At 40.4% G+C, this 23,308-nt stretch overlaps 6 protein-coding genes and 1 pseudogene across 15 annotated transcripts; 1 reads left to right on the forward strand and 6 right to left on the reverse strand.

Annotated features, from left to right (window-relative positions):
* On the reverse strand, positions 1-8,286 carry AT1G15290 (Tetratricopeptide repeat (TPR)-like superfamily protein). Of its 2 annotated transcripts, NM_001332159.1 has the most exons (22): positions 8,045-8,234; positions 7,712-7,953; positions 7,551-7,623; positions 7,099-7,329; positions 6,819-7,015; positions 6,686-6,727; positions 6,076-6,597; positions 5,711-5,865; positions 4,946-5,432; positions 4,754-4,816; positions 4,566-4,667; positions 4,080-4,397; positions 3,917-4,009; positions 3,680-3,781; positions 3,489-3,593; positions 3,208-3,341; positions 2,838-3,021; positions 2,629-2,760; positions 2,384-2,496; positions 2,221-2,302; positions 1,339-1,915; positions 52-1,268 (listed from the first exon to the last, which is right to left on the reverse strand). In NM_001332159.1, the coding sequence occupies exons 2-22, from the start codon at positions 7,943-7,945 to the stop codon at positions 1,222-1,224; spliced, it is 3,993 nt and encodes a 1,330-aa protein (NP_001322392.1). In that variant the 5' UTR covers positions 7,946-7,953; positions 8,045-8,234; the 3' UTR covers positions 52-1,221. The 2 variants fall into 2 exon arrangements, with proteins under 2 accessions (NP_172981.3, NP_001322392.1); NM_101398.5 differs by having other exon boundaries at positions 1-1,915; positions 8,045-8,286.
* Positions 8,287-8,856: 570 nt separating this feature from the next.
* Positions 8,857-11,733, reverse strand: CYTOSLEEPER (annotated as a pseudogene; the record flags this gene model as incomplete). Its single annotated transcript has 2 exons — positions 8,857-11,362; positions 11,572-11,733.
* A 288-nt stretch (positions 11,734-12,021) lies between these two features.
* On the reverse strand, positions 12,022-15,189 carry ATHSRP54A (signal recognition particle 54 kDa subunit). Its single transcript, NM_101400.4, has 9 exons — positions 14,848-15,189; positions 14,663-14,762; positions 14,413-14,566; positions 13,567-13,717; positions 13,337-13,485; positions 13,124-13,224; positions 12,854-13,008; positions 12,665-12,779; positions 12,022-12,587 (listed from the first exon to the last, which is right to left on the reverse strand). The coding sequence occupies exons 1-9, from the start codon at positions 15,076-15,078 to the stop codon at positions 12,304-12,306; spliced, it is 1,440 nt and encodes a 479-aa protein (NP_563970.1). The 5' UTR covers positions 15,079-15,189; the 3' UTR covers positions 12,022-12,303.
* A 197-nt stretch (positions 15,190-15,386) lies between these two features.
* Positions 15,387-17,205, reverse strand: AT1G15320 (seed dormancy control protein). 2 transcript variants are annotated; one of them, NM_001123822.1, is made up of 4 exons: positions 17,135-17,205; positions 16,614-16,750; positions 15,938-16,466; positions 15,387-15,776 (listed from the first exon to the last, which is right to left on the reverse strand). In NM_001123822.1, the coding sequence occupies exons 1-4, from the start codon at positions 17,158-17,160 to the stop codon at positions 15,599-15,601; spliced, it is 870 nt and encodes a 289-aa protein (NP_001117294.1). In that variant the 5' UTR covers positions 17,161-17,205; the 3' UTR covers positions 15,387-15,598. The 2 variants fall into 2 exon arrangements, with proteins under 2 accessions (NP_001117294.1, NP_172984.1); NM_101401.3 differs by having other exon boundaries at positions 16,614-17,144.
* A 196-nt stretch (positions 17,206-17,401) lies between these two features.
* On the forward strand, positions 17,402-18,733 carry AT1G15330 (Cystathionine beta-synthase (CBS) protein). Its single transcript, NM_101402.3, has 2 exons — positions 17,402-18,266; positions 18,340-18,733. The coding sequence occupies exons 1-2, from the start codon at positions 17,499-17,501 to the stop codon at positions 18,628-18,630; spliced, it is 1,059 nt and encodes a 352-aa protein (NP_172985.1). The 5' UTR covers positions 17,402-17,498; the 3' UTR covers positions 18,631-18,733.
* Positions 18,734-18,746: 13 nt separating this feature from the next.
* On the reverse strand, positions 18,747-21,000 carry MBD10 (methyl-CPG-binding domain 10). Of its 2 annotated transcripts, NM_001198074.1 has the most exons (3): positions 20,543-20,820; positions 20,013-20,117; positions 18,808-19,856 (listed from the first exon to the last, which is right to left on the reverse strand). In NM_001198074.1, exons 1-3 carry the CDS (start codon positions 20,603-20,605, stop codon positions 19,026-19,028), a joined length of 999 nt encoding a protein of 332 aa, NP_001185003.1. In that variant the 5' UTR covers positions 20,606-20,820; the 3' UTR covers positions 18,808-19,025. The 2 variants fall into 2 exon arrangements, with proteins under 2 accessions (NP_563971.1, NP_001185003.1); NM_101403.4 differs by having other exon boundaries at positions 18,747-20,117; positions 20,543-21,000.
* Positions 21,001-21,157: 157 nt separating this feature from the next.
* On the reverse strand, positions 21,158-23,119 carry AT1G15350 (DUF4050 family protein). 6 transcript variants are annotated; one of them, NM_179337.2, is made up of 6 exons: positions 22,834-23,031; positions 22,613-22,705; positions 22,076-22,325; positions 21,895-21,985; positions 21,737-21,806; positions 21,158-21,665 (listed from the first exon to the last, which is right to left on the reverse strand). In NM_179337.2, exons 3-6 carry the CDS (start codon positions 22,185-22,187, stop codon positions 21,612-21,614), a joined length of 327 nt encoding a protein of 108 aa, NP_849668.1. In that variant the 5' UTR covers positions 22,188-22,325; positions 22,613-22,705; positions 22,834-23,031; the 3' UTR covers positions 21,158-21,611. The 6 variants fall into 6 exon arrangements, with proteins under 6 accessions (NP_849668.1, NP_001320998.1, NP_001320999.1 ...); NM_001332160.1 differs by having other exon boundaries at positions 21,159-21,665; positions 22,613-22,735; positions 22,834-23,109; NM_001332162.1 differs by having other exon boundaries at positions 21,204-21,665; positions 22,438-22,735; positions 22,834-23,119.
* Positions 23,120-23,308: the final 189 nt, after the last annotated feature.

Raw genomic sequence — 23,308 nt, forward strand, 5'->3', positions numbered from 1 at the left:
CTCACAGTTCCGATGCTGCTGAACATCTGAACCACTCAAATTTCAGTGGTTCTAGATAGCTGAGGTGCAGTAGGAATGTAGGATTAAGCGCCAGTAAGCTGTCTTCGCTTTGGGCAAGTTATAATTTTGAACCGACCACACAATCAATAGGCGCAGTGGCCTTCCCAATTGGTTTTGAAAAAACTGGTATCAGATTCAGATTGTCCACCTAAAATTGCTGTAGATTTCTGGACTATAATAGACCAGAAAAAACTTCCAAAATCTCAGAAACAAGACAACTAGCGACGAAAAATTTACAACACAACGGGGTCAAGCTGCACCTAGAGTGCAACATAAGAATAGAAGCAACCAACTACCTATCCCAATAAAAAAAAGCCAATAAACCAAATGAGATGAGAATATTCTCTGCTTCACAAGAAGCTTTATTTTGTTAACCTGATGAAACCCACTTATCAGATCATGCACAAACTGACGACGGTTGATGGTACAGCCCAGCCGCAACATTTGTAAGTCGCACCTTGTTCTTCCTTCTCCTTTTCTTTGCCACAATCACAAACCCTTCACCTCCATTTGTCTCATTTGCATTCGCTCCATTCTCCTCTTCTCTACTATAAACTATCTCGGTTACTGCACTATCCTTTTCGGAGGTACCTCCTGACTCAGCTTCGGGGCTCGTTTTGCTAAGAGCAGCCGGAACCTCTTTCTGTGATGACTTTACTATGAAGCTGGCAAGCTCTCGCTTCTTCAAATCAACTGCATCTTTCTCAGCCTTTAGGCAACTGCTGGAGTCGACGGATACACTTGCATCTTCACCTGCATGTTGAGAGCTATTCTGCAAGGATCTTCTCGGAACAAACTCTGGTGCATCTGGATTCATGCTTCTTGGCGTCCCAACTCCATTTGAGTGAATAGCACTATAATATGGTGGTGAGTGAATCCCACATGAAACTACAGCCCAGGAAATAGGGTCTGCAACCATAATTGGGTAGCTGCCTATTGTTGCTGCTGAGCTTTGCAGATCAATAACCAAGAAACCTCCAGGGTTGTAAGGCTCTGCGGAGGCTGATAGCTTTGTCCGGCTTATATCAGAAGTTTTTTTCCCACGATAGGACCCCAGATCCCCTTCAGACTCTGACGTTAAGTTTTCCACTGACTCAGCACTTTCTTGTGATTCTTGTTTCTCACAGTGAAGCTCTGTGCCTTCGATTGGCAAATCCAACATTACAGTGTCGGACTTGCTTTCTTCTCCAGATGACGCACTTGAAGTCCTGTATATCTGAGTTTCAGTTCTCTCCAAATTCAGTTCTAATTTTTCTAACATTGGCTTCAGAACTGTACCTGGTGGTGCCAAAGCAACCTCTTTGTATGAGAGAGACTTTGAGGCCAAAGTAGTACTGGTCACAGCAGCAGCACCAGAAGCCTTTAACTGTGGTTTAGTTGTATTTGTACTGACATCTATCTCTGCATTCTTTAGAGCCCTACGGGGTGATGACTTAGAGAGGGAGGGTCCTTTGCTTGTTTTCTGCAAGGGAGAATATATATTCTGTTGCTGAACATCCTGATTCCTGTTGTGATGTTTATTAAGCAACATTCTCTTTTTCATAAGATCAGGCTGCCTTTGTCTGGATTTCCTTCCAGCACCATTTCCGGATCTCCCCTTTGAGTATGCCTCTTGCCAGCCCTCGTCTAAAGTTGACTCTTCCACAGTTTGCCTGTCTACATTTAGCCTGTGTACTACAATATCACCTGTCTCAATATTGGTCTTATCAACAACTGTATCAGGATCATTTACTTCGCTCCTACTCTTAGTGACATCCGCTTCTGCCACATTGTTCCATGTAACAATGTCAATCTGTGAAGCAACTCTATGGGCGTCATCATCAGCTGATGCAACCTTATCATTGACCTGTAATATCTGTCGAAACAGAAGTAATGTCACAAACCTTTGACAGGAAATCCTGGAGTGATATATCTATCTCATTCTTTTCGTTTCAACATCTCACATGTTTTTTCTTTGGACTTCTAGTGCATGGAATGCCTTTAAAATTTAGATCAATATTCCAATTTAGACATACATCTAGAATACCAATCAGCATAGTTCAAACTTTTCAAGAAGAGTTCTACACAATTGACAGGTTTTTTATTCAGGTTATTATTTGATCAACAAAATCCAAAATGAGTGACCTGAGGAAAACAAGGATATTAGAGTTTAGGAATTACCCTGGCACGCCGATGTTTCCTGTGAGCAACATTTCCCTTAGTGTCTGGATCAGAACTTATATAGTCCAGGAGATCTGATACACTGCAAGAGAAGGTCGGACTTTGGTGCCAATGAAATAATTACCATATCCTTTATGTGTTCTAGGAGTTTCCATTTTAGTACCTAAGGTGGCCTTTGCTCGCGATGGAAGCATCAGGCTTTGGGATTCCATTTCGGCCTGCTTCCTGCTGCTCTATGGCTCTTGATTCAAAATATTCGAGCCATGCAGCAGCATCCTGTGAGAGACAAATGGAGAAAACAAACATGTATGTCTCAGAGTTCAAAACGTTCACTTTGTTACTTTGCTAGTAAGAAATTAATATTCGTCTGAGATTTGTATGCGAATGAACCAGAAGCAAATCAATCACCTGTGTACGAAGGTCATCTGCTCCAAGTTTTGCAGTAAGTATCTGAAGTGTAGTTTGTTCATGTTGCACACTCAATGAATGTGCTTCCATGAAAGAGAGAGCCACTGCTATTGCATGATAGCTTGCCGCAGTCTGGCAAAGTAAAACACAGAAAGCATGATTAGTTTAAGAATGCGCGCAAATTGAGGCAAGATAGATAAGGGAGGAACCTGAATATGGTCAGCTCCTAGCAATCTTTTATTGCTCTTTAGAGCTTCATGCAGGTACCTTAGAGCTAGATGATCATTCCCTACTTCTTTTTCCATCATAGCCACATTGATATATGTGGCAGCAGTATTTGGGTGAGATAGCCCACAAGTGAAGTGAAGAAGAAACAACGCCCGGTTCACATATCTATAACAGATAACAAATAAAAATGGTTAGAAAGAAGGCAGATATATTTAAAAGGAGCCAATCAGAGGAAAAGGTTGGACCATAAGCCATTCCAAGGCAACAAGACAAAGGTAATGGAAAAGCAAAGTAGTAAGGTTCCATCTTTAATGACTATATAACTATAAGAGATCATCATGTATAACTTACTTTAGTGCCAATTCAAAATGTTGAAGACGATAGTAAAATACAGAAAGATCCCCATAGCTTTTCATAGTGTCGGGATGGTCGAGACCAAGTTCTCTCTCATTTATATCTAGAGCCTTCTGCTGATATATTGTTGCCTGATCAAGAGAGGATAAAAAATCAGAGATGACGGTACCTCTCATCAATTTATTTATATACAGTGCCTAGAACGAGAACATCAAACTCTCTATTTGTTACTTGAAATCAAAGTTTCCATTTGGGAAGAAGATAAAAGATGATGATACCTGGTTAAAATCGCCAGTGTGGTATAGTACAACTGCGAGAAGACTGTACGCACATGCAGTATTTCTATGATAAGGCCCACAGACAGCAATCATCTTGACTAATGCCTAGGAAATGCAAGAAGTCAGCATCTCTTAGATAACAATTCAGTTGGTTAGAATGATGATCATGTAGCTATCAAAAGAAATGACACCTTTGTTCCATAGCTCACAGCATCATCTAGTTTTCCTTTGTCAAGAGCAAGTTTTGATGACTCCAAGAGTGTCCTTCCGTCAGATGAAATACACAGCACATGCTGTTCAAACGAACATATATCTTAAAGATTACTCTCTAGAATTTGAACCATAAAATCGAAGCAGCCGTAGATAAATAACAGATTGTGACCGAATCTCTATTAGTCAAACTAAAATTGGATCATGGAGAGGCGAACCTTGCACACAGGTACCAATCCAATAATGTCAGAGCTCATGAAAGGATTTGGAGAATCGAAGTCAAAATCTCTTGAAACTAGTTCTAAACCAACCTGTAAAAGCATGAAATCAATAGAGAACTCTAATTTTGATACAAGCAGCAGTAACACAGAGCTACTTTACCTTCTGGCAGAGTCCTCGGAGGATAGAAAACTTTTTTAAATGATGGAACTCATCTTTCTGTATCCAACCAAATTTTCTGGAGAGAAATTTCTGTAGCCACTGTAATCTGAGACAGTACTCTTCACCGGGGATTCTATCGCACCCTTCCAATTCACGGCGGCCAAGCATAAAATTTAATGAAGCAGCTACCGCCACAGGTAGCTCTGCCATATTATTAACAGATGCAATAACCGCCCTAAGAAGATGCTTGAAAGCTCTTGTAATCATCTCATGAATACAGAGGGACTGTATATGAGGAAGTTTCTCAGCAAGTTTAGCCTGATTCATAGGTATAGTGGACCGAAATACTCATTAACATCTATTTACCATAAACTACGTCCGACCTCAACAAAGTCCCTTGAGATCAACAAACTGGCTTTATTCTTTCAAAATCAAAATAACTTGAAAACAGGGAAAGGCGCTATTAACAAGGTAAAGCATTCTTACCACATGTCCTAGAGAACGCATTTGGAGTCCTCTTATATGCATGAAATCAGTCAAAGTGCGACCATCAACTGGAGAAAGCTCCAGTGACCCGAAATCTGCTACCTAATAAACCATTACAATGATTACTTGATATGTATGGTTATATATATTTTCAGAAATTAATATCCGTAATCTAACTAAAGACATACCAGCCTTGGCAAAGCAATTTCATCATAGTAACCATATGCCATATTGGTAAGCTCTTCTTTTGACTGTATCACAAAAAATATTCGAGTAAGCACCACGGTGTCCGTCAGAGAATTAAAAAGAAATCATAAATAAATAAAACCGGAAACTCATGGCACTCGTGGTTGATGGTGCAAATTAGAAGAAAAACTAACCTTTAAATGGAGACCAGTTCCAGTTTCTTTTAGGCGAGAGAAAGCTTCTTCAGAAAGCAGTTCCTTCAGTTCAGTAAAGAGTCCATCAATGCTTTTCTGCCCTAGATCATCCTCCTCATTTAACTCGTGCAGTCTGGTATCTTTTTCATTCACGGCACTTATATTTTCTGATTTCTTACTTTTGCTCTTTAGATCTTTAAATTGTTTTCCCAAGCCTTTAACTGAAAGTTCAGTTTCATCATTAGTTGCAGGCTTTCCACAGACGTCTGTTTCTTTCTTCTGTAGATGCTGAACCCAGGTAGAACCGAGTTCCCATCTGATGGGTCTTACAGAAGATACCCTTGTTTCTTCTAACTTTGTTAAGTTAATTTTTACTAACTCCTGTATAATACATCTATAAGATTCTAAATCATCCCAATCAAGCTGTGTGGGCTGGTTCTCTACAGATGTTCCAACACTATGGGGCCTGTGAAACTCTACCCGTAAGCTGCAATAAAGTTAACAACCAAGATGGAAAACAACAAGTTAGATGCTGAAATATGTCTTTTCTCAAGGGATGAGAACAAATTGTGAGAAAGTTTGTTACTTTTGTAAACACCGCAATGTTATAGATACAGTCGGAAAAAACCTTTGATAAATTCATTTAAGAATTAATACTCAAAAAGTAATGAATGCAAGAGAGGCCCTTAACAAAATAGAAACTTTAATAAGAACATGTACGGTGTGCAAAATACGCATATTATTAAAAATCTTAGGGACACATACCTGTTAAGGTTAAGAGCATTAGCTCCTCCATCCGGCAGGTCATCGATTAAAATATCACGGAAATCAGACATTGCCTTCTGAGTTTGACCCTTGACATTTACCACCGCAGTATATCCACACTGTCTTACAATAACTTTGCCTAAAGCCGGAGTATCCTGGATATTTTTTTCTTCACTGGTTATAGTCTTTAGAAGAAAACATACATGCATGACTACTAAATGCACTGTGGATGATTACAGCTCCACTCTAATTCAGTCATCTAAGAAAACTACTACTTGATGAGAGAGTGGAGCTAAAAGTATAGCTAGTTCAAGGCCTACACCATTTGCATGTAGATAACTGAGGAAAGATGAGAAAATACTTACATGAACAATCACACTCTCATCAGCTGTAATCCCTTTTAGCAAATTCCTTTCAGCAAGTTCCTCGGATGATAGAACAAATGCATCATTTTGAAATGTAGCTTCAGGCTTTGAGTCAAGGCTGGCTATATCACGTTTTACAACAATAGACAAATCTCCAACATGATCCTCAAGAAGGATCGAGCCAGCAGGTAAGTCAGTAGTCCCACTTGTTTGTTGATTAGTATCCATCACGTTGCAAATGGCTCTAACAGCTCTTTGCACTGAGGTATCAATAAACTGGCTATGAAGCAAAAAAGCTTTCTTATCTCGAATAACTCTCTCCTCCTCAGTCTTGCAAGGAAGCGTAGCTAATACAGAAAACTCAGCCGCCCAAGGTCGATGATCATATTCACCATTTCTCCCCTGACCTCCACCATTCCCGCCCCAATGTTCATCCTCTGTTGGTAAAGGAGAAGCAGACTCAGAAACAGGAGAAGGTACAAGCCATGTGTTTGAGCGTAATCCAAACGGGAGGTTGCCAAACTGAAAAGCCAATGAAACCAAACTTCAAATTGTTGAGCTCAAAAAGACTTGTAGAAATAAAATCATTAACAAAGAAAACATCAGCCACCTTATTCCGATCAGTGAAAGCTTTCATTAAAGATTCATATGCCTGCATCAATCCCCAGTACAATATAAAGTTAGTTCCTTTGTGGCAAAAGTAGAAATATTTGTAATATGCAAAGCATTAAGGTAATAATAACCTTGGCAAAAGCATTGCTGACATTCTGGAGCAAATCAACAATGGAATGACAATGTGAGAGCTGTTTTCCAACGGCGAAGAACCCTTTTACAGAAGCAATCACATGTATAACCTTGCCATTGCAAATCTTAACCTTAAGTCCAAAATAGTCACCATCACGCTTCTCTCCAGCTTCTTCACCATCAACTTTCTTCAAATCTGTCGAAGACGGAGAAAGATGAAATCAACTCACTTGTGAAAATGAGTATCAACCATAGAGAACTAGTGAGTGTTAAACTTACGAAGAATCGGAGGAGATAGGTGGTGAATGGAGAAGAACTCGTAGAACTGAGAAAGTTTGGGTGTGGTGTGGATAGCGACCATGTCGAGGCCGTCCGGCGCCGGTGTCGGATTGGCATTGCCGGCAACGATGGATTTGTTGGGAGATTTGGAGAAGAACCTGGTGGTGCATGCTACAATGTCGATGACTCTCCGTACCTGAGTCAACGCCTGACTTTCCTCTAGATACTCCTCTGTGGCATAAACGTAAATATTACAAACTCTAAGGGCATCGATCAGTTAGTAAAGTACAGAGTCTCTTTAACAATTAAACAATGATTTAGTAGTGATATATCTCACTGTGTCACTGACACTTTCTGTGCCACTTCTAGAAATGCGAATGTTGTGTTTATAGTTAATTCGAATGTTGTGTTGGTCTCGATACTACTCTTGAAGAAGAAGAATTTTGAATTACCTGGAATCATGCGGAGAAAACAAGGCTTGAGGGAAAGTACTTGGATGTTGTCATTCAATTTATGCCCCTTCACCTACACATTAAGCCAACCAATATAATTATCAGTCATGTCTTTTTTGATGAACAAAACTGATGTTTGATTGATATAAACTTGAGAATACCTTATGGGAGAGAGAATAGTTGGTGAAATGGCAAGTCTCAACGTGAGATGCTAAAAGCCTTCTCACGTCAATGATTTTGTCAGTAGAAACTCCCTTGAGTATCACTTGAGTTTCGTACGGAGTGGTGACTGTGATTTCAACCAGACTCGGAGCCAACAGTTTATCGTCTCTCTTCTTCTTATCTCCTCCTTTCCCTTTGTTGTTTGATTTCCCTTTGCTTGACCTCGGTGCCATTGATCCCCCTTCATCCAATTACACACACATATACAATAAGAGATCACTATCTAAAGAGTAATAAAAAGTGAGTCAATCCAGACAGAGGTAGGTAGGTACCTTGGAGCAGCAGAGCAATCAAGAATCTTGAGCCTTGAGAAAGAAAGGTGAAGAGAAGATATATAACAAAAAGAAAAAAAGGATAAGGGTTTTGGATGGGGTTAACACTTTGGTTTTGAGATTTATAACCAATCCTGGCCTCTCCTTGTCGCTAACGCCAAATCTCTTTTTTCTATCTCTATCTCTTATTAGAACGTTACATGTGATTTTGATGTTCACATTAAAGTTTTAATAACAATACTCCAATCACAGTCTCATGCAATTCGACCGAGACGAGGTGATGGTTCAGATTCGCCCACGTGGCAACTATGAGAGTGGTGGTGGGGACACTGACCTCTTTGTCCGACTCCGTTTTGTTTGTTTACGCTTCTTTTAATAACAATCAACGGTTCGAATCGTCTGCTCACTGCAGTGTGCTTTTAGTGGTCACCCACTCGAAGTCAATTGTCTTTTTTTTAACAAACCACACCTACTTAATGTCTCTATACACATGATGAGCACGAGTTATAACACTCCCTTTCTCCTTCTTACGATACTTACAACGTTAAACCTTTAAAAAGTTGTACACCAAATTTTTGAAATTGATCAATTGTAAAATGATGTCAACACCACAGATATTATACCCACCTGTTCACCTATTATTGATTCAGAATCCATCTAAATGAGTGTAGGAACAATGATATTATAATTAGATCCCCAAGCTTTCATTTTACACTTTAATTCCTCCCTCAAGTATTCCCTTTGTAGAGAGTACCAAGCGTGCGTGGGACAAAATTGAGATTTGAGAGATTAGGAGACACAAACAAGCCTTCTTAGTAATGTGAAAGTTTTTTATTAACTAATTTCAATACTGTTTAATGATGATTACACTAAGCTAAAAAAAAACCAGAAAGAATTGGAACCTTTTCAATTTTTCATAAAGTTCCATTTTTTAACCAGTCCTTGGTGCACAAGAGAGCCTCCAAGGTTTCACCAGGAAGAGATGTCCTGTAATTGTCCATCTGCTTCACCTCTGTGTCGAATACGGAATCAGGAGAGACGGTGCTGAAGGGGACCGAGAGAAGATCCACAGCCATCTTTGAGAGAGTTGGGTAGTTGGTGTTGTTGACCCTCCACCAGCTCAGAACGTTAAAGTCTTCTGACCTCGGAATCAAATTTTCTTCCAAGTATTGATCCAGCTCCGTATTCATATCTGTCATGTACATCTCGAAGTCTGACAATGACTCTCCTATTGTGATGAGGGTAGACCCTTCCTCGAGAAGCACGTCTACCGGAAATGTTGTGTGGTCTTCCTCTACCATTGCGTGTGCTTGAGAATCATCACCACGTTGTTGGTCCTCTTCTGTTAGCTGACTCTCTTCACTCACTCCCTCCCAAATCCCTACCACATTCTGCTTCTCTGCCTTAAGCTGTCTCTCATGTTGATGTGACTCTGTGGTTTCCTCTACTTGTGGACTTGTCTCATCACCTGATTGTCCATTCCCTGTATTGGTAGCTTCAGCCATGTCTGTGGTTTTCTCTACTTGTGGACTTGTCTCATCACCTGATTGTCCATTCCCTGTATTGGCAGCTTCAGCCATGTATGTGGTTTCCTCTACTTGTGGACTTGTCTCATCATATGATTGTCCATTCCCTGTATTGGCAGCTTCAACCATGTTTGTGGTTTCCTCTACTTGTGGACTTGTCTCATCATATGATTGTCCATTCCCTGTATTGGCAGCTTCAGCCATGTCTTGATGGAAGTGAGATTCCTGAGCCACCTCTATTTCCGAAAAGCCATGATCCACATAAGCATCCAACAGGTTCTGTTCACTGTAGTTAAGGTACAGATCATGGACTGCATCTTCGACAGACTTGGTCCATTTCTCTGCATCTTCACCATACGACTTATTGAACGTAAACTTAATGAGCTGCATTTTGAACCGAGGATCCATGACCACTGCAACTGCCAACACAAGGAAGCATCCTCTCCAGTACTGGTCGAATTTTTCCCTCAATGATTTTGCTAGGTTTCTGACATCCGGGTCTTCACCCGGGGCAGCGTGGCTCAGATCTAGCTGAAGCTTTGTCATCTCATGGTACAAATCGTTTGCTGTCAACAGGTTTGGCCCAGTCAATGCATTACCCGCTTCGACAAGTACCTTCAAGCATGAGCAAAGACTCTCAATCTTTTTCCATTCCTCAGGAGATAATGATATTTTGTAGTCAGGATGGCAGGTTTCCAAACTAGAAAACACTTGTCTGTGTTCACAGGCAGCCAACAACATATTGTAACTTGTGTCCCATCTCGTTTGGTTGTCAATAAGAAGATCTTTGTAAAGCGAAGGGGATGGAAACCGTCTCTTCAGTTCATCAAATCTGTCTCCGCAAGCCTCGTTGGTTTGGATATACTTGATGCTATCTCGGACTTTCTTTATGGGTTCTTGAAGCCGCTCAGCTGTGAGTGCATCTTGCGCCATACTGCTTAAGATGCGAGCATAGCATCTCCCCATCAACAACTGACCATTCAACACATGCTGGTTCCTGAAAGACAAGAAACCTCTGAGATTGTCGATGGAGGTTTTATTTACTAATGATTGGCTGACAGCGATGCTCGAAATCTTTCCCTCCAAGTTCCAGTCGGATAAGCAAGCTGTTATAGGCTGGTTTAACGCAAAATCAGAATCAGGAGAAGCCACAACAACAACATTTAGAAGGCGGTGAGTCAAATTCCAGTCTTTATCAACAAAGTGTCCTGCCACAAAAGCGTAAGCCACTGATTGCTTTGATGACCACAAGTCTACTGTAAGATTAACTCCCCCAGGAATCTCTCCAATAATGTCCAAAATTTTCTGCTTTTGGGATAGAAACATAGCGAGACAATCAGCATGAATGGTGTCGAAGCTAGAGACACTGAAGCGGGGACGAAGAGCCTGCAGAAAACCAACAAAACCAGGATGCTCGACCATATCAAGAGGGTAATCATGCATAATGATCATCTTTGCCATCTCAAGGTTACAGCGATCTTGATCTAGAGGGACATCAGCAGAAGACATTTGACGTTTCTTGGGAAGGCAAGAAGTGGGTTTTTCATCCTTGGTTTGCAATATCTGACATTTCTTAGGAAGGAATGAGGTGGTTTCCTCCTTGATTTGCGAGAGCTTATTGTAATCTGGGATCTTCGCACAAATACCCAAGTAAATGTGACGCTTAAGGTGGCTAGTTCCTGAACACTTATTTTCAGACATGTAGGCAAAGGATTTGTTGCAGTGCATGGGGGGTCGTGTATCACAAACAACGTCGGTATCAACCAGCTCTGAAGGATTAGTGTCCATAGTCCTGAAAACAGAGAAAGCAACGTCGAATCAATTATACATCAAACGTTTGCTTTGACACAATATCGATAATACTCATGAGAGCAAACGAAGAAACGAAGGAAGAAGAGACCAGGGAACAAAGAGATCCGACAAAAGAGAAGACACATCGCAGAACACAAAATCTCCAGAGAATAAACACGAAAACAAAGAAGAGAGAAAGTTGAAACTCACACACACAAAGGAAGAAGACTCTGAAACGCGTGTGTAATGGGCTCTGATTTCACCGAAACGCTAAGCAAATCGAATTGGACTTTCAGTTTTAGGGTTTTGAGCTTTTCCTTTTCGCCGTCGGCCCTTTTCTGTTTCTCTCTCACTTATATAATCAGGACAAGTAATAGACTCGCTCACGTACAACAAACAATATAAAAGAAAAAAGGAACCCTACCAAAAACAAAAAAAATGGAAATACAAAAGAAAATGGGAAAGACAAATTTTGTTAACCAATTACCAAACAAACAGATTATTATTTTTATTATTCCCAAGTAAAAGACATAAACAATATCTAACTATTAAATCTTATCCCATTAACATTTATTATTAAGTTTATATATATATATATATATATGTATTATTATTTATGTTTATTATTCTAAATACGAACATTGATTCCATAATTCATTTTTTTTTTTAATTTGTTTCAATACTCTACTCTATCGAATTTTGAAAATTTTGGACCATTATAATTGGGTTTCGTGATTTTATTGACAAAATAATTAATTGATTATATGTTTTTTGAATCAAAAATAACTAAAAATTAAAATTATTTTTTAAAACAATTTTAAAATCTGATAGTAATTAAGCATTTTAGTCGTTAGGATGTGTTAAAATTATAAGGTACTAATACAGTATGTAACAAAAGTTTTACCACTGCCCTCCGTGCACTGTGTGCAAGAAAGATAGAAACTACTTGCCTCCGCCACCAAACATTCCCATCATGTCCTTAGCCGAACCCATCTGCTTCATGAGACTCTGCAGACCGCTCATGCCGCCCATCTGTTTTAGCATCTGAGGCGGTATGACCTTGCTCATGTCTCCGTTCTTTGGGATCTTGATCCCTTTCATTGTCTTTGCTATCCTCTTGTACTCTTCCAACATCTCCATCACTTCTCTTACTAACCTCCCTGACCCTCTCGCTATCCTCATTATCCTTGACTCGTTAAAAATCTTTGGGTTTGGGCTGTCAAGTTCTGCACAAACACCCATCACATTTTGCTCAATTAATTCTACTGCGAAAACTTTTCTCCAAATAACAAATTGTTCTCACCTTTATTTGTCATAGAATCCATCATTGTCATGTATCGCTTCATCTTCACTCGGCTTTCTTCACCATGTCCTTTCGGCATCATTTCAGCACTAATTCCAGGCAGCATCGAGAAAAGCTACACAACCAACACATTATTTTGTTTAATCATCACCACATGGTACAGACTACTATTGAACTAGAGATTCTGACCTGATTAAGTGGAATCCGCAGAGAGCACTGGAACTGGTCGTACATACTTCTCAACGTAAAGTTACCCTGAGAGAGATTTTCTACAAGTTCATTCTGTAGATCTTTAGGTACCACCTCTTGTAGTTTATCCACGAGTCCAGACCAATCACCCTTTCCTGATGTACATAGACATTAATTATCAAGATTATGAGTGAATAACCCGGCCCATTGGGTAGCCTCTGATTACTCCTAACAATGCTGCTAATCTTCAATAAACTCCATAAAAGTTACCTAAGAGACGGCTGACAAATGGTTTAACGTCAAACACTTCAAACTCATCCATATGCTCTCCTGTTCCAATGAATATCACAGGACTTTTTGTAGCTGCAACACTAACAACATGAAAATGGTTCAGGTTCACTTGTTCAACTACCAAAGCCTGCAATATTTTCATATTAACCATTTCGAGTACACATGAAGACTCAGTAGCTACAAGATACTTACGCGCTAAGAGCACCACCTCCCTTGGCATGGCCGTCCATCTTAGTAATAATTACAGCTCCAACAGATACAGTTTCCTTAAAAGCTTCAGCTTGTTCAAATGCAGCTTGACCAATACTGCTATCCATAACAAATATAACAAGATCTGGTTCCTGAACAGTGAAAATTACCATGATCAGAGCCTGCAACATCAACCATGAACAAAAAACAGACTTCAAGACAACAGAGCATACCGTTGCTTCAGCAACTTGACGCATTTCTTCAAAGAGAGAAGCTGCTTGTTTATGGCGACCACTGGTGTCAACAATAATAAGATCACACTTTTCTTTCTTGAACCTATCAACTCCCTCAACAGCAATTTTCACAGGATCGGATTCTGTGTAGCTGCAACGAATCACAAATTAGCATTTTTCCTGTCAGCATTAGCACATTATGCTATCACACTACGCTCGAGAGGATAGTTCTAATCCAGTATATCTTCTTTTTTTTTTCATTTCCCTCTGTTACTGTCATTGAAGTAAATCCAAAACTACAAATAGCGTAGTCGCAGTAATTGCAAATAGAAACAGAAGATAACACAAGACCTCAAAAAATCGATATATGCAAACTGTTGAGATCTTTGACGAACAAGTGAGACCCTTTGATAGAGTTTTCCAAGGTCCAAAACAAAAAACGCAAGAAAAAAACAGGCAAAAGGGCTTAAAGAAACTCTAAAGGGTAAGTGGCACACAGAGAACTGGATAAGTATGATGAAACCTACTGGATGATCGATAAAGAAACATAGTAGGTAACCATATTCCTTTTCATTGCAGATTTTTGCAGGCTACTGACCTAAAATAAACGTCGAGTCTAAACCAAACAATTTCATAAACTTTGTACATTGACCTCTACCAACCACAAAATACCATAGTTTTTACACAGATACTGCTGTATGTAAGCTAATATCCATTGGAAATGAAAAACACCAAAGGTCTTACGAGAAAGCAAGAAGAAAGATGAATACTAAGATATAAATCCTCATACAAAGTGGATAGACAAGAATAAGATCTCACAGCATGCAAAGGGGTTGATTTGAGTACCTTCCATAAAAGGGGATCTTAGCCTTGGTGGCATTCTGTTTCAGCTGATCAAAAGCACCGGCCCTGAAAGTATCCGCACACACTAGAGCTGCTTTGTACCCTTTCTTCTGATGATAGTAAGCATACTTGGTACATGTTGTGGTTTTTCCAGCACCTAAACATAGTCAAAAACTCAAATGTGATCTATCTACTCACCAAACTCAATCAAACACTGTGCAAAAAACAGTATAGCATCTTACAGAAACCTGACCTTGTAAACCGACGAACATCACTACACTAGGTTTGGCCTTTTTGGGGGCAAAGGCAGGCTTTCCTGGATCCAGCATCCTACAGAGTTCCTTGAAGATAGCCTGAAAGAGAATCATGATCAATTATACAGAATTAACCCCTCTGTTTTGGAAATTGATTAGGAATGAATCTGCGGTAAAACTAAACCTGCTCGATGATCAGGCGTTTGTTGTGGCCAGCTGCTAGATCGTCGAGGTTAACGATCTTCTTAATATTGGTCTGCATCTTTTCCACAAGGCCAAAAGAAACATCGGACTGGAGCAAAGCGCGAGTAATCTCGTTTAAGAAATCATTCAAAACCTTTTCATCGATTATTGTCACATTGTTCATCTGCTGTATGGCGCGGGTTATCCGGCCGCCGAGCTCCGCCAACACCATTTTTTTTTATCTGCTGTGCGATTCAACAAACATCAAGGAATTAGGGCTCAATTCTTTTTATCAAAGATCTTTTGTGGGAGATTGACATGATTCAGGCGGGAGAGAACATGTGGCATTAATCGGAGGTTACGAGTTGGAGCACGTCAACTTAAATGGACCTAAAGGTGTAAAACAGGCCCAATGGGTCACATGTTAATAGTTCTCTAACGTTTTTGGAAATATATGAAACTCTACATATTCTTTCATATACAACTGATGATGACCCAAATTTGCATGTTAAGTGTTAAGAAGAGCCTGAAAAACTTGTATACAAGAATTGGTTTTATCATTGTCAATATCTTTGTTATGACTTACAACGTACGTACAATAGCAATGAATCCAGAGGACGGTGATAGCTAAACATGTACATCCTAAACATGTATGGGTTGATGAAGAGGCATTAGTTCCAAGCAGGCAGATCCCACATCACAGCATTTAGTTTTACTATGAAACTGGGACTTGCTTTGCTTCTACAAAGCTCTCAACTAGATGATCCTGATCCCTTCAGAGGTGAAGGAACTGCTGGGTAAATCTTTCTTAGCTTCTTCTGCTCTCCAAACTGGTGTATGGCGTCTTGAATCCCTGCAAATGCGACCACAAACTCGGCTGTATCCGTTTGATTCAGCAGCTTCTTCATCACCAGCTCCAACACTTTATACCTGCCAATCATAACAACTTTCTCTCATAATGCTGATCAAAGCTTTCACTTCACTCAACAAAACTAAGACATCATTAACCACACACACTATCTGGTGTCAGCTATTTGTTTCTGTTCATTCTCAACAATTCTCTTTTATTTATGATGGGGAGGAAAGCAAACCTGAGTCGTTGTGCCTTTGAGATGACTTTATGTATGTTCCCAAACAGCTCCTGCACAGAACGCAGAGCTTCTTCATGCAACCGAGTATTGCAGAGCGGGGAAAAAGGGAGGTACAAGACACCGGTGGCCTGAATTTCTGCATATTCCTCATCAATAACGGCCTCTTCGATGCGTATCTCACGTAAAAGCTGAGAGAGCACGCGTAAACTCGACTCAGACAGAGAGAAGGAGGGGTTTTGAGCTGCCAGAATGCGGACAAGGTCAAGAATGGAGGTGGGACGCCAGTCTCCAAGCCAGGCCACAGCAGCTAGCTCATGAGGTGGTATCCACGTGGGTAAGACGAGGTTAGAGACATCCTTTAAGAAAGTTGAAACCATGGAATTGTCGTAATGGGACTGGTATCTGCTCAGCTGTTCTTCAATCAGTTCATCGAGTTCCCACCTGGATTTTAGCTCTTTGTCTAGCCTTGCCGCAATGCTGTTCTGTTCTTGCCTCCACAGTTCGTACAAGTCTCCAGAAAGTTCGTCACCTGATCAATCACAGATATTATGCTTTGTAACATCACTCACATCATCAAGATGACAAAACAGATAACATTGCCATAGATTAAGCAAAAGTTTCACCATCTACAATAACTCGAAAACATTACTTTAAGAAATAATCTTTTTGCAGATACCTTTTGTAAAAGATTCGTGTTGGTGAGATCTCTCAGCATGAGATCTTTTAGATGATATATTACTAGCAGCTTCTCTCTCCAGATCATCCCAGGAAAGTTCTTCCCCATTGTTTGGTTCTTCAAATCCATTCTCTTCACTACGTTGCAGGAAGACAAACCCAATTAACCATAAGAAAACTAAGCTGATTTTCACAAGAACCAACTCTTGTAATCTCATTGCACACTCAAATCCTAAAATGCATCCCTATCCATTATGAAAATCATCAAAAAGAGGTAATGTTTTGCATCAATTCACATCCGCAATCTCAGAAAGAAACCGAACTACTAATCAAGCGTAACTGAGGAAGGATTAATCCGAAGTTCTCCTTATAATAAATGGAAAAGAAAACTCTAAATCCAAGATATCGAATCATAGAACACACAGAATCTCCAAACAGAAGTCGACCAAATCTCGAACGATCAAGCTCATTGAGGCAGAGTAATGCAGCGAAGAAAATGAAAGACGAAAGAAAGATACTCACAGTCGCGCAACTTCCATTCTCGTCATCTTCGTGTTTCTTCTTCAGCACTGATTTCTTTCCTACGTTCTTGGATTCTCAGGTCGTTTCATTTGCGGACGCGAGGGAGATACTGATTTTAAGAAATAAAAACAAAGCAGAGACGAAGGGTTATTTGGGTCATTAAACATACTACTGGGCCGTTAGCTAAGGCCCAATGAAAAATGCCACGTGTTGCATGTCATTAGCAAGTATCGATTGCCACGTGCTTCTAGATCATCATCACACGGCGTCCTGATCCATTCACATCAAATTTCGAGCCAAGATCGACACTTAAAAAGGTTCTCAAAGCAACAAGTTCAAGCTACGACAACAGTAGTAGAACACTATGCAAGAAGAGAAGAGCAAAGAAGATCACAGCCGTCTGATCAATGTCACGGCCAAAGATCTAACGGTCAGAAACCGACGGCTCGTCGAGGTACCATACACGGCTACACTTTCCCACGCAATGAACACATTGGTGGCTAACTCCATCTCAGCCCTCCCAGTGGCTGCACCTCCAGGCCACTGGATCGGAGCCGGTGGTTCCATGATCATGGAATCAGACAAACAAACTGGAGTTGTAAGAAAACACTATATCGGGATTCTCACGATGCTTGACATACTTGCTCATATCGCCGGTGAAGATTCCAATCTCTCTGATCTTGATCGCAAGATGAGTTCACAGGTGTCATCCATCATCGGTCATTGCCTCGAAGGACTCAGTCTCTGGACACTGAATCCTAATACCAGCGTGTTAGAGTGCATGGAAGTGTTTAGCAAAGGGATCCATCGAGCTTTAGTGCCAGTGGAGAGCAGCATAGAGAGCAATAACACTATTGCAGGAGTTGAGTTGATTGAGTCTGCCTCTGCTTACAAGATGCTTACTCAGATGGATCTCTTGCGTTTCCTTAAAGACCATCACTTTGATGACCTCAAAACTGTTCTCTCACGCTCCATCTCTGATCTCGGAGCTGTTAATGATTCCGTTTACGCCATCACAGAGAGAACCACTGTTTCCAATGCCATCAACGTTATGAAGGGTGCTCTGCTCAACGCTGTCCCCATCGTTCATGCACCTGATATAGCACAAGAGGATCATCTGCAGCTAGTCAATGTAGGCTTCATTTTACATATATACTTTGGTTAATATATAATGTTTACTCATTTTGTGTTTTTTGAGATTGCAGGGGAGACATAGAAAAGTGATAGGTACGTTTTCAGCAACTGATTTGAAAGGATGTCGCCTACCGGAGTTGCAAACGTGGCTGCCACTCACAGCTCTGGAGTTCACCGAGAAAACTTCGGGGAAGGAGAGGGAGGTGGTGAGTTGCGGTGTGGAGTCGACTATGGAGGAAGCTATAGAGAAAGTGGTGACCAGAGGAGTGCACAGAGTATGGGTGATGGATCAACAGGGTCTGCTTCAAGGAGTCGTCTCCCTCACTGATATCATACGCTCCCTAAGATCTACTCTTTCGTAATCAACGAGCTCTCTGTGTTTTTACCTCTTTTATCTTATTATGTAATGTTCTACTTTGTAAGATCTACTCTTTTGTAATCAAAAAGCTCACTTTGTTTTTAACTTTTTAATCTTTACCATGCAATCTTCTGCTTTGGGACTTGGGTGTTAGGATTCATTCACTTTGCATCACTCGTCTAAGTATGAGACAAAGGACAGTCTAAATGCCTAATATTAATAATACAACAAAGTACAAAGGTACAAAGATACAAACGTCAAATGATAATGGACTGAACTACAACATAGAGAGACATTAGTTCTACCAACACATACAACAACCACTCATAATGTTAATGCTACACCTGAAATCACAACAAACTCTTCACGCTCTGTGCTCTGTACAGAACGATATAGGTTTTAACAGCTCACGGAAGCTGCAGCTCCCTGCTGCTGTTGAACTTGATTCGCCTCCAAGCTTCTGTTTGTGTCTTCTGCCTTCATGTCGTTACTCTTCTCCTCTGCTACTGCAGCTTCGGTCTTCTTGACATCAGACTCTTGGGTTTCGTTCTCCTTATTTGCTGCAGCTTCTGTCTTCTTCTCATCAGATTCTTGAGTGTCATTTTCCTTATTCGCCTCAGCTTCTGTCGTCTTCTCATCATATTCTTTGGATTCTTTTCCCTTATCTGCTTCAGCATCTGCATCAAGGTTAGGCTCACCCAGGGTTACATTCTGTTCTCCGTTAGCTTCGGTTGTCACGCTGCCCTTGTTCTCAGTCTTTTCCTCTGCAGGCTTCTTCTCTACATCAGCCTCAGTAACAACTTCCTGCGCCTCTTTCATTTCAGTGTCCTTGAGGCCTTCAACTTTGGAAGGTTCTTCAGCTCCTTCTCCACTCCCAGCCTTCTTCTCCAACTCAGAGGTATCCACTTCCATGGACTCTTTCTTGTCTCTCACAACTTCTGCCTCTTTGTTCTCAGCCTCAGCCTTTTCACCCTCCTTCTCCTTCTCAGCCTCTGCAATTTCCGTTTGACCCTCCTTCCCAGCCTCAGTTTTCTCACCCTCTTTGTTCACCTTCTCAGCCTCAGTCTTCTCACCCTCGTTGTTCTCCTTCTCCGCCTCTGCAATTTCTGTCACTCCCTCCTTCTCTTTCTCCTTCTCAGCCTCTGCGTTTTCCGTCTTCCCATCCTTATCAACATCCATGTTCTCCTTCACAGCAGCCTCTTCATTTTTCTCAGCAGCCTCCTTATTGTCCTTCTTCGTGAGAGAAGATCGTCTCTTCTTCAGGAGGGGCTCTTTGTCAGGAGTAGGCGTTGTAGCCTTAACCTTTTGGCTGATCCTTGAAGACCTCCTTGGAGTTTCCCCAGTTGTCCACTCAAACTCAGAGATGACAGGATTGCCAGGATGGGCCTTCAGGTACTGCTCCAACTGCTTCCGCGAGCTAATCTCTTCACCCGTTGGAGCCACAAACACAATCTCCGTCTTTCTCGGAGTACCGGCTCTTTTCGGATAAAACTGAAACCAAAACAAGCTTCTACTAATCAAACACCAAAGATACATGAACTAGCAGCAACACAAGGCACAATCTAAGAGAAACCCCCAAATTTAATCAACCAAATCTAGGGTTTCAAGAGTATTTAATCCAAAACCCTAATTTGACCTCCAAGAAAGCCCTAACCGTTAAATTCCCATCTAATTGGATAATTCAAAATGAATTGAACACAAAGAGCCCCAAATTCGACTAGAAACGAACATTTCTTGAAATCCCCCAAATTGAACATAAACCCTAAACCATGAGAAACAAAAGAAACTAACTTCAAGATAAAGCAGAACAGACAAACAATCTCTTACACAGACAACATCAATTAAAGGAAAAAAGGAATAATAATTACAGCAGAAATTTCAAGAAACAGTAGAAGGGACAAAGAAGGAAGAAATACCAGTTTCTTCCATGAAGCTGGAGCTGGTAGCTCAATGGAGACAAGCTCGTCTGTGTTTTCCATCTTCTTCTTCTCTATTCACCTGACACTGTACGACCAAGAAACAAGCTCCAACTTAAATTACTTTATCTTGAAACAAATTTCGGCTTTCTTTCCTTTCTGGTAATAGAAGCTGTAAGAACCGTTGTGACCCTAATGGATATGTTTGCGTGTCTCTTCTGTTCTGTCCTAATTTTTTTTATTCTTTTTTTATTTCAAACAAGAAATGATATTTCTTCCTCCACGTAATCCACGAGAGCGTGGATGATAAATTTACACTGGGTCGACGTGATAGTTTAGTGACAGACCTCTTTGAGAACGACACGTATCCAGTGTGGTCGACGTTTCATCGATGGATAAGGAAGTATCTGTTTCCCGCTTAATAAAGTAGAATGGAGAGTGGTGTTGAGGTCCGGTACGTGACCGCTGCTGTTTTCACGCCGAATATTCTTTTTCTGTTTTATTCCCACTCTCCTACTACTACTCTCCATGCTAAAAGCCCAAATCAACAGCCCAATTACTATTCGGAACATTTTTTTTGCTTTGATACTTTTAGGTTCAGATTCTCTTGTTGGCACAAGTCTAATCCCTAATAATTAGTGAAGAGCACTAATTTAAGGAATGTCCTCTAATCATTTTATTAAAATAAAATGTACATATATGTGGAAATCAAACACTGGACAGATCACCTGGAAGGTAGGATCAATGTGCAAGTGGGACATGAGACACAAGAACATGTCCTTAACAAAACAAAACAAAAATACACAAGAACATGTCCCATATTAAGATACTGATTAGTCAAACCGAGATATTGCTCTTAATTCTTTTGGACTGAAAGATGGTAAACAAAGGATATTTCTCATTTACGGTGAAAACGTATAAGCCACATTTCCCAGTATTCTCGATCAACTCCAAATGGAAGATGATAAGTGGTAACAACAAGGGCTTTGAGAAAAGAAAAGAAAACCGAAAAGAAAAAATAAATCAGAAATGCCCGAACCAGTATGTGTGTGTGTCTTCCAAGTCTTGTTCAGTCATATAGACCTTCTTGTTCCCAAATGTCCACTAGAAAATCCACCATTTCCTGTTTTCAATCAGTAACACAGTTAGTTGACTGGGTTTTTTTCCTGCACTCGGAGGAGTTTGATTACTTACGGTGAGAGGAATGGGTTGGGGAAATAACTTGTTGCTCCCCAGCAAGCTATCATACGTTGCTGTGTTCCAACTGCAAATGATAGACATATAAAATGTAACATTGCCAGACTTTAGCCCTTAGCTTTCAGCAAACAATAGTGTGTAACAGAGCCACTCACTTTAACTTGGCTCCTTGATTGTGATCCACCGGGTTGTTGGGTTTATCCTTTCCCACCCAACGCTCCCGTGTCTGATTCCAAAGAAGAAGACCTGCAAACACACAAACCCACTTCATATATAACCATCACAAAACACTAGACCACAACGCTCCCCTTCCGTGAAATCCAAAAAAGAAAGTACCTTGATTTACATATTCAGGAGGAGCATTAGAGTTTCTAGCAGCAGATTGAGAATCAAAAGTCTGATTGGATGATGATAAGCTCCCCTGTGAAGGGAAGGTGATGTTGTCCATATCAACTGTGCTTGTTGACCAGAAATCTTCAGAGACACTCGGTTTCTTACACGGTCGAGCAATGGAATTGGAAGGTGGATCCTTCAGACTGGCGGCAGTTGATCTGTGTTCTCTGTAGCAACCCACGCAGCCACTGCTCTGTTACAAAACCATAACTTTTGATCATTGCCCAAAAAACATCCTTATTTCCTTAGCAAAACATTTTTCTATAAAACTTTCAGAGATAGCTATCTCATCTGCATAAAACAACCTTATAAACACCATTCCCCAGCAATAAAATTAGGGTTTATCTATCATGAACATGAATCCCAAGCAGCACATAACGCAGGAACAAAGCCCATCAAACAGAATCTCAAATCCAAATCAATCAAATACCAAAACATTCTGCATAAAGTCAAAAACAGAAATCGGAAGAAGAAACGCACCCCATCGATATGTGAAGGAAGCGATTTATAAACCCAGGAGCTCAGATAGATCTGGGAAAGCTCGAGATGTTCTCAAGAGGGTGATCAATGATCCTTGTCAAATAACAAACCAATTAACCAACCCTATTATAGATAAAAGCCAAAGAAGAAACCAATCAACAGCGAACAAAAACATATTCAATATATACAAAAGAATCAACGAATCAAACAGCTTTGCTTACCTGATGATAAAATCTCGTTGGTTAAAATAAAGTCGCTTCCTTTATCAACTGGGCATCAAAAGAATCCTTATCTGAGGCTGCAGCTCCTTCTCGAACAAGAAGAAGAAGGGCTTTGCCCTCTTTACGTTTCTCCTTTTCCTTTCGCTTTGAAATGATTTGCCTTTGTTTCGATGACCAGAGAAGTTATTATTCATCCCCCAGCCGTTATACGGATCTCTTGGCATTGAGGGTATTATTGTAATTTTAATCAACCAAATCAAAGAACTTGTAATAATTCGAACAACTTGATAATTGACGAATGTGTATAATGTATATAGATAGTGTGTTTGGTATGAGCTTATTATTAAAAGTCAAAATAATTGTGCATCTTCCATGCCTCTCCAATCCATTGTCTTATAATCAACCCCACTCATCATATTTTTCCCATACAGCTTGTATTCGTAATACATTATCATTTTCTATAATGAAATAAATA

This window comes from Arabidopsis thaliana (genome assembly GCF_000001735.4).
Source record: "Arabidopsis thaliana chromosome 1 sequence".
NCBI lineage: Eukaryota > Viridiplantae > Streptophyta > Magnoliopsida > Brassicales > Brassicaceae > Arabidopsis > Arabidopsis thaliana.

Excerpts from the sequence above, each read along its gene's own strand:
- AT1G15350 (NM_179336.4), bottom strand. Across the intron at positions 21,807-21,894 it reads AATCAAGGAGCCAAGTTAAA|TTGGAACACAGCAACGTATG; the intron begins GTGAGTGGCTCT and ends TATCATTTGCAG. Across the intron at positions 21,666-21,736 it reads CCCAACCCATTCCTCTCACC|GAAATGGTGGATTTTCTAGT; the intron begins GTAAGTAATCAA and ends GATTGAAAACAG.
- AT1G15290 (NM_101398.5), bottom strand. The coding sequence starts at position 7,945 with ATGGCACCGAGGTCAAGCAAAGGGAAATCAAACAACAAAGGGAAAGGA. Across the intron at positions 7,624-7,711 it reads ACTATTCTCTCTCCCATAAG|GTGAAGGGGCATAAATTGAA; the intron begins GTATTCTCAAGT and ends CTTAATGTGTAG. Across the intron at positions 4,398-4,565 it reads TGCGTTCTCTAGGACATGTG|GCTAAACTTGCTGAGAAACT; the intron begins GTAAGAATGCTT and ends CCTATGAATCAG.
- AT1G15330 (NM_101402.3), top strand. The coding sequence starts at position 17,499 with ATGCAAGAAGAGAAGAGCAAAGAAGATCACAGCCGTCTGATCAATGTC. Across the intron at positions 18,267-18,339 it reads ATCATCTGCAGCTAGTCAAT|GGGAGACATAGAAAAGTGAT; the intron begins GTAGGCTTCATT and ends TTGAGATTGCAG.
- ATHSRP54A (NM_101400.4), bottom strand. The coding sequence starts at position 15,078 with ATGGTGTTGGCGGAGCTCGGCGGCCGGATAACCCGCGCCATACAGCAG. Across the intron at positions 14,567-14,662 it reads GATGTTCGTCGGTTTACAAG|GTGCTGGAAAAACCACAACA; the intron begins GTCAGGTTTCTG and ends GACTATGTTTAG. Across the intron at positions 13,718-14,412 it reads AAGATCCCCTTTTATGGAAG|CTACACAGAATCCGATCCTG; the intron begins GTACTCAAATCA and ends GATTCGTTGCAG.
- MBD10 (NM_101403.4), bottom strand. The coding sequence starts at position 20,605 with ATGGAAAACACAGACGAGCTTGTCTCCATTGAGCTACCAGCTCCAGCT. Across the intron at positions 20,118-20,542 it reads CAGCTTCATGGAAGAAACTG|TTTTATCCGAAAAGAGCCGG; the intron begins GTATTTCTTCCT and ends TTTTGGTTTCAG.
- AT1G15320 (NM_101401.3), bottom strand. The coding sequence starts at position 16,830 with ATGAGATTACAAGAGTTGGTTCTTGTGAAAATCAGCTTAGTTTTCTTA. Across the intron at positions 16,467-16,613 it reads ACACGAATCTTTTACAAAAG|GTGACGAACTTTCTGGAGAC; the intron begins GTATCTGCAAAA and ends GTGATTGATCAG. Across the intron at positions 15,777-15,937 it reads TCAAAGGCACAACGACTCAG|GTATAAAGTGTTGGAGCTGG; the intron begins GTTTGCTTTCCT and ends TATGATTGGCAG.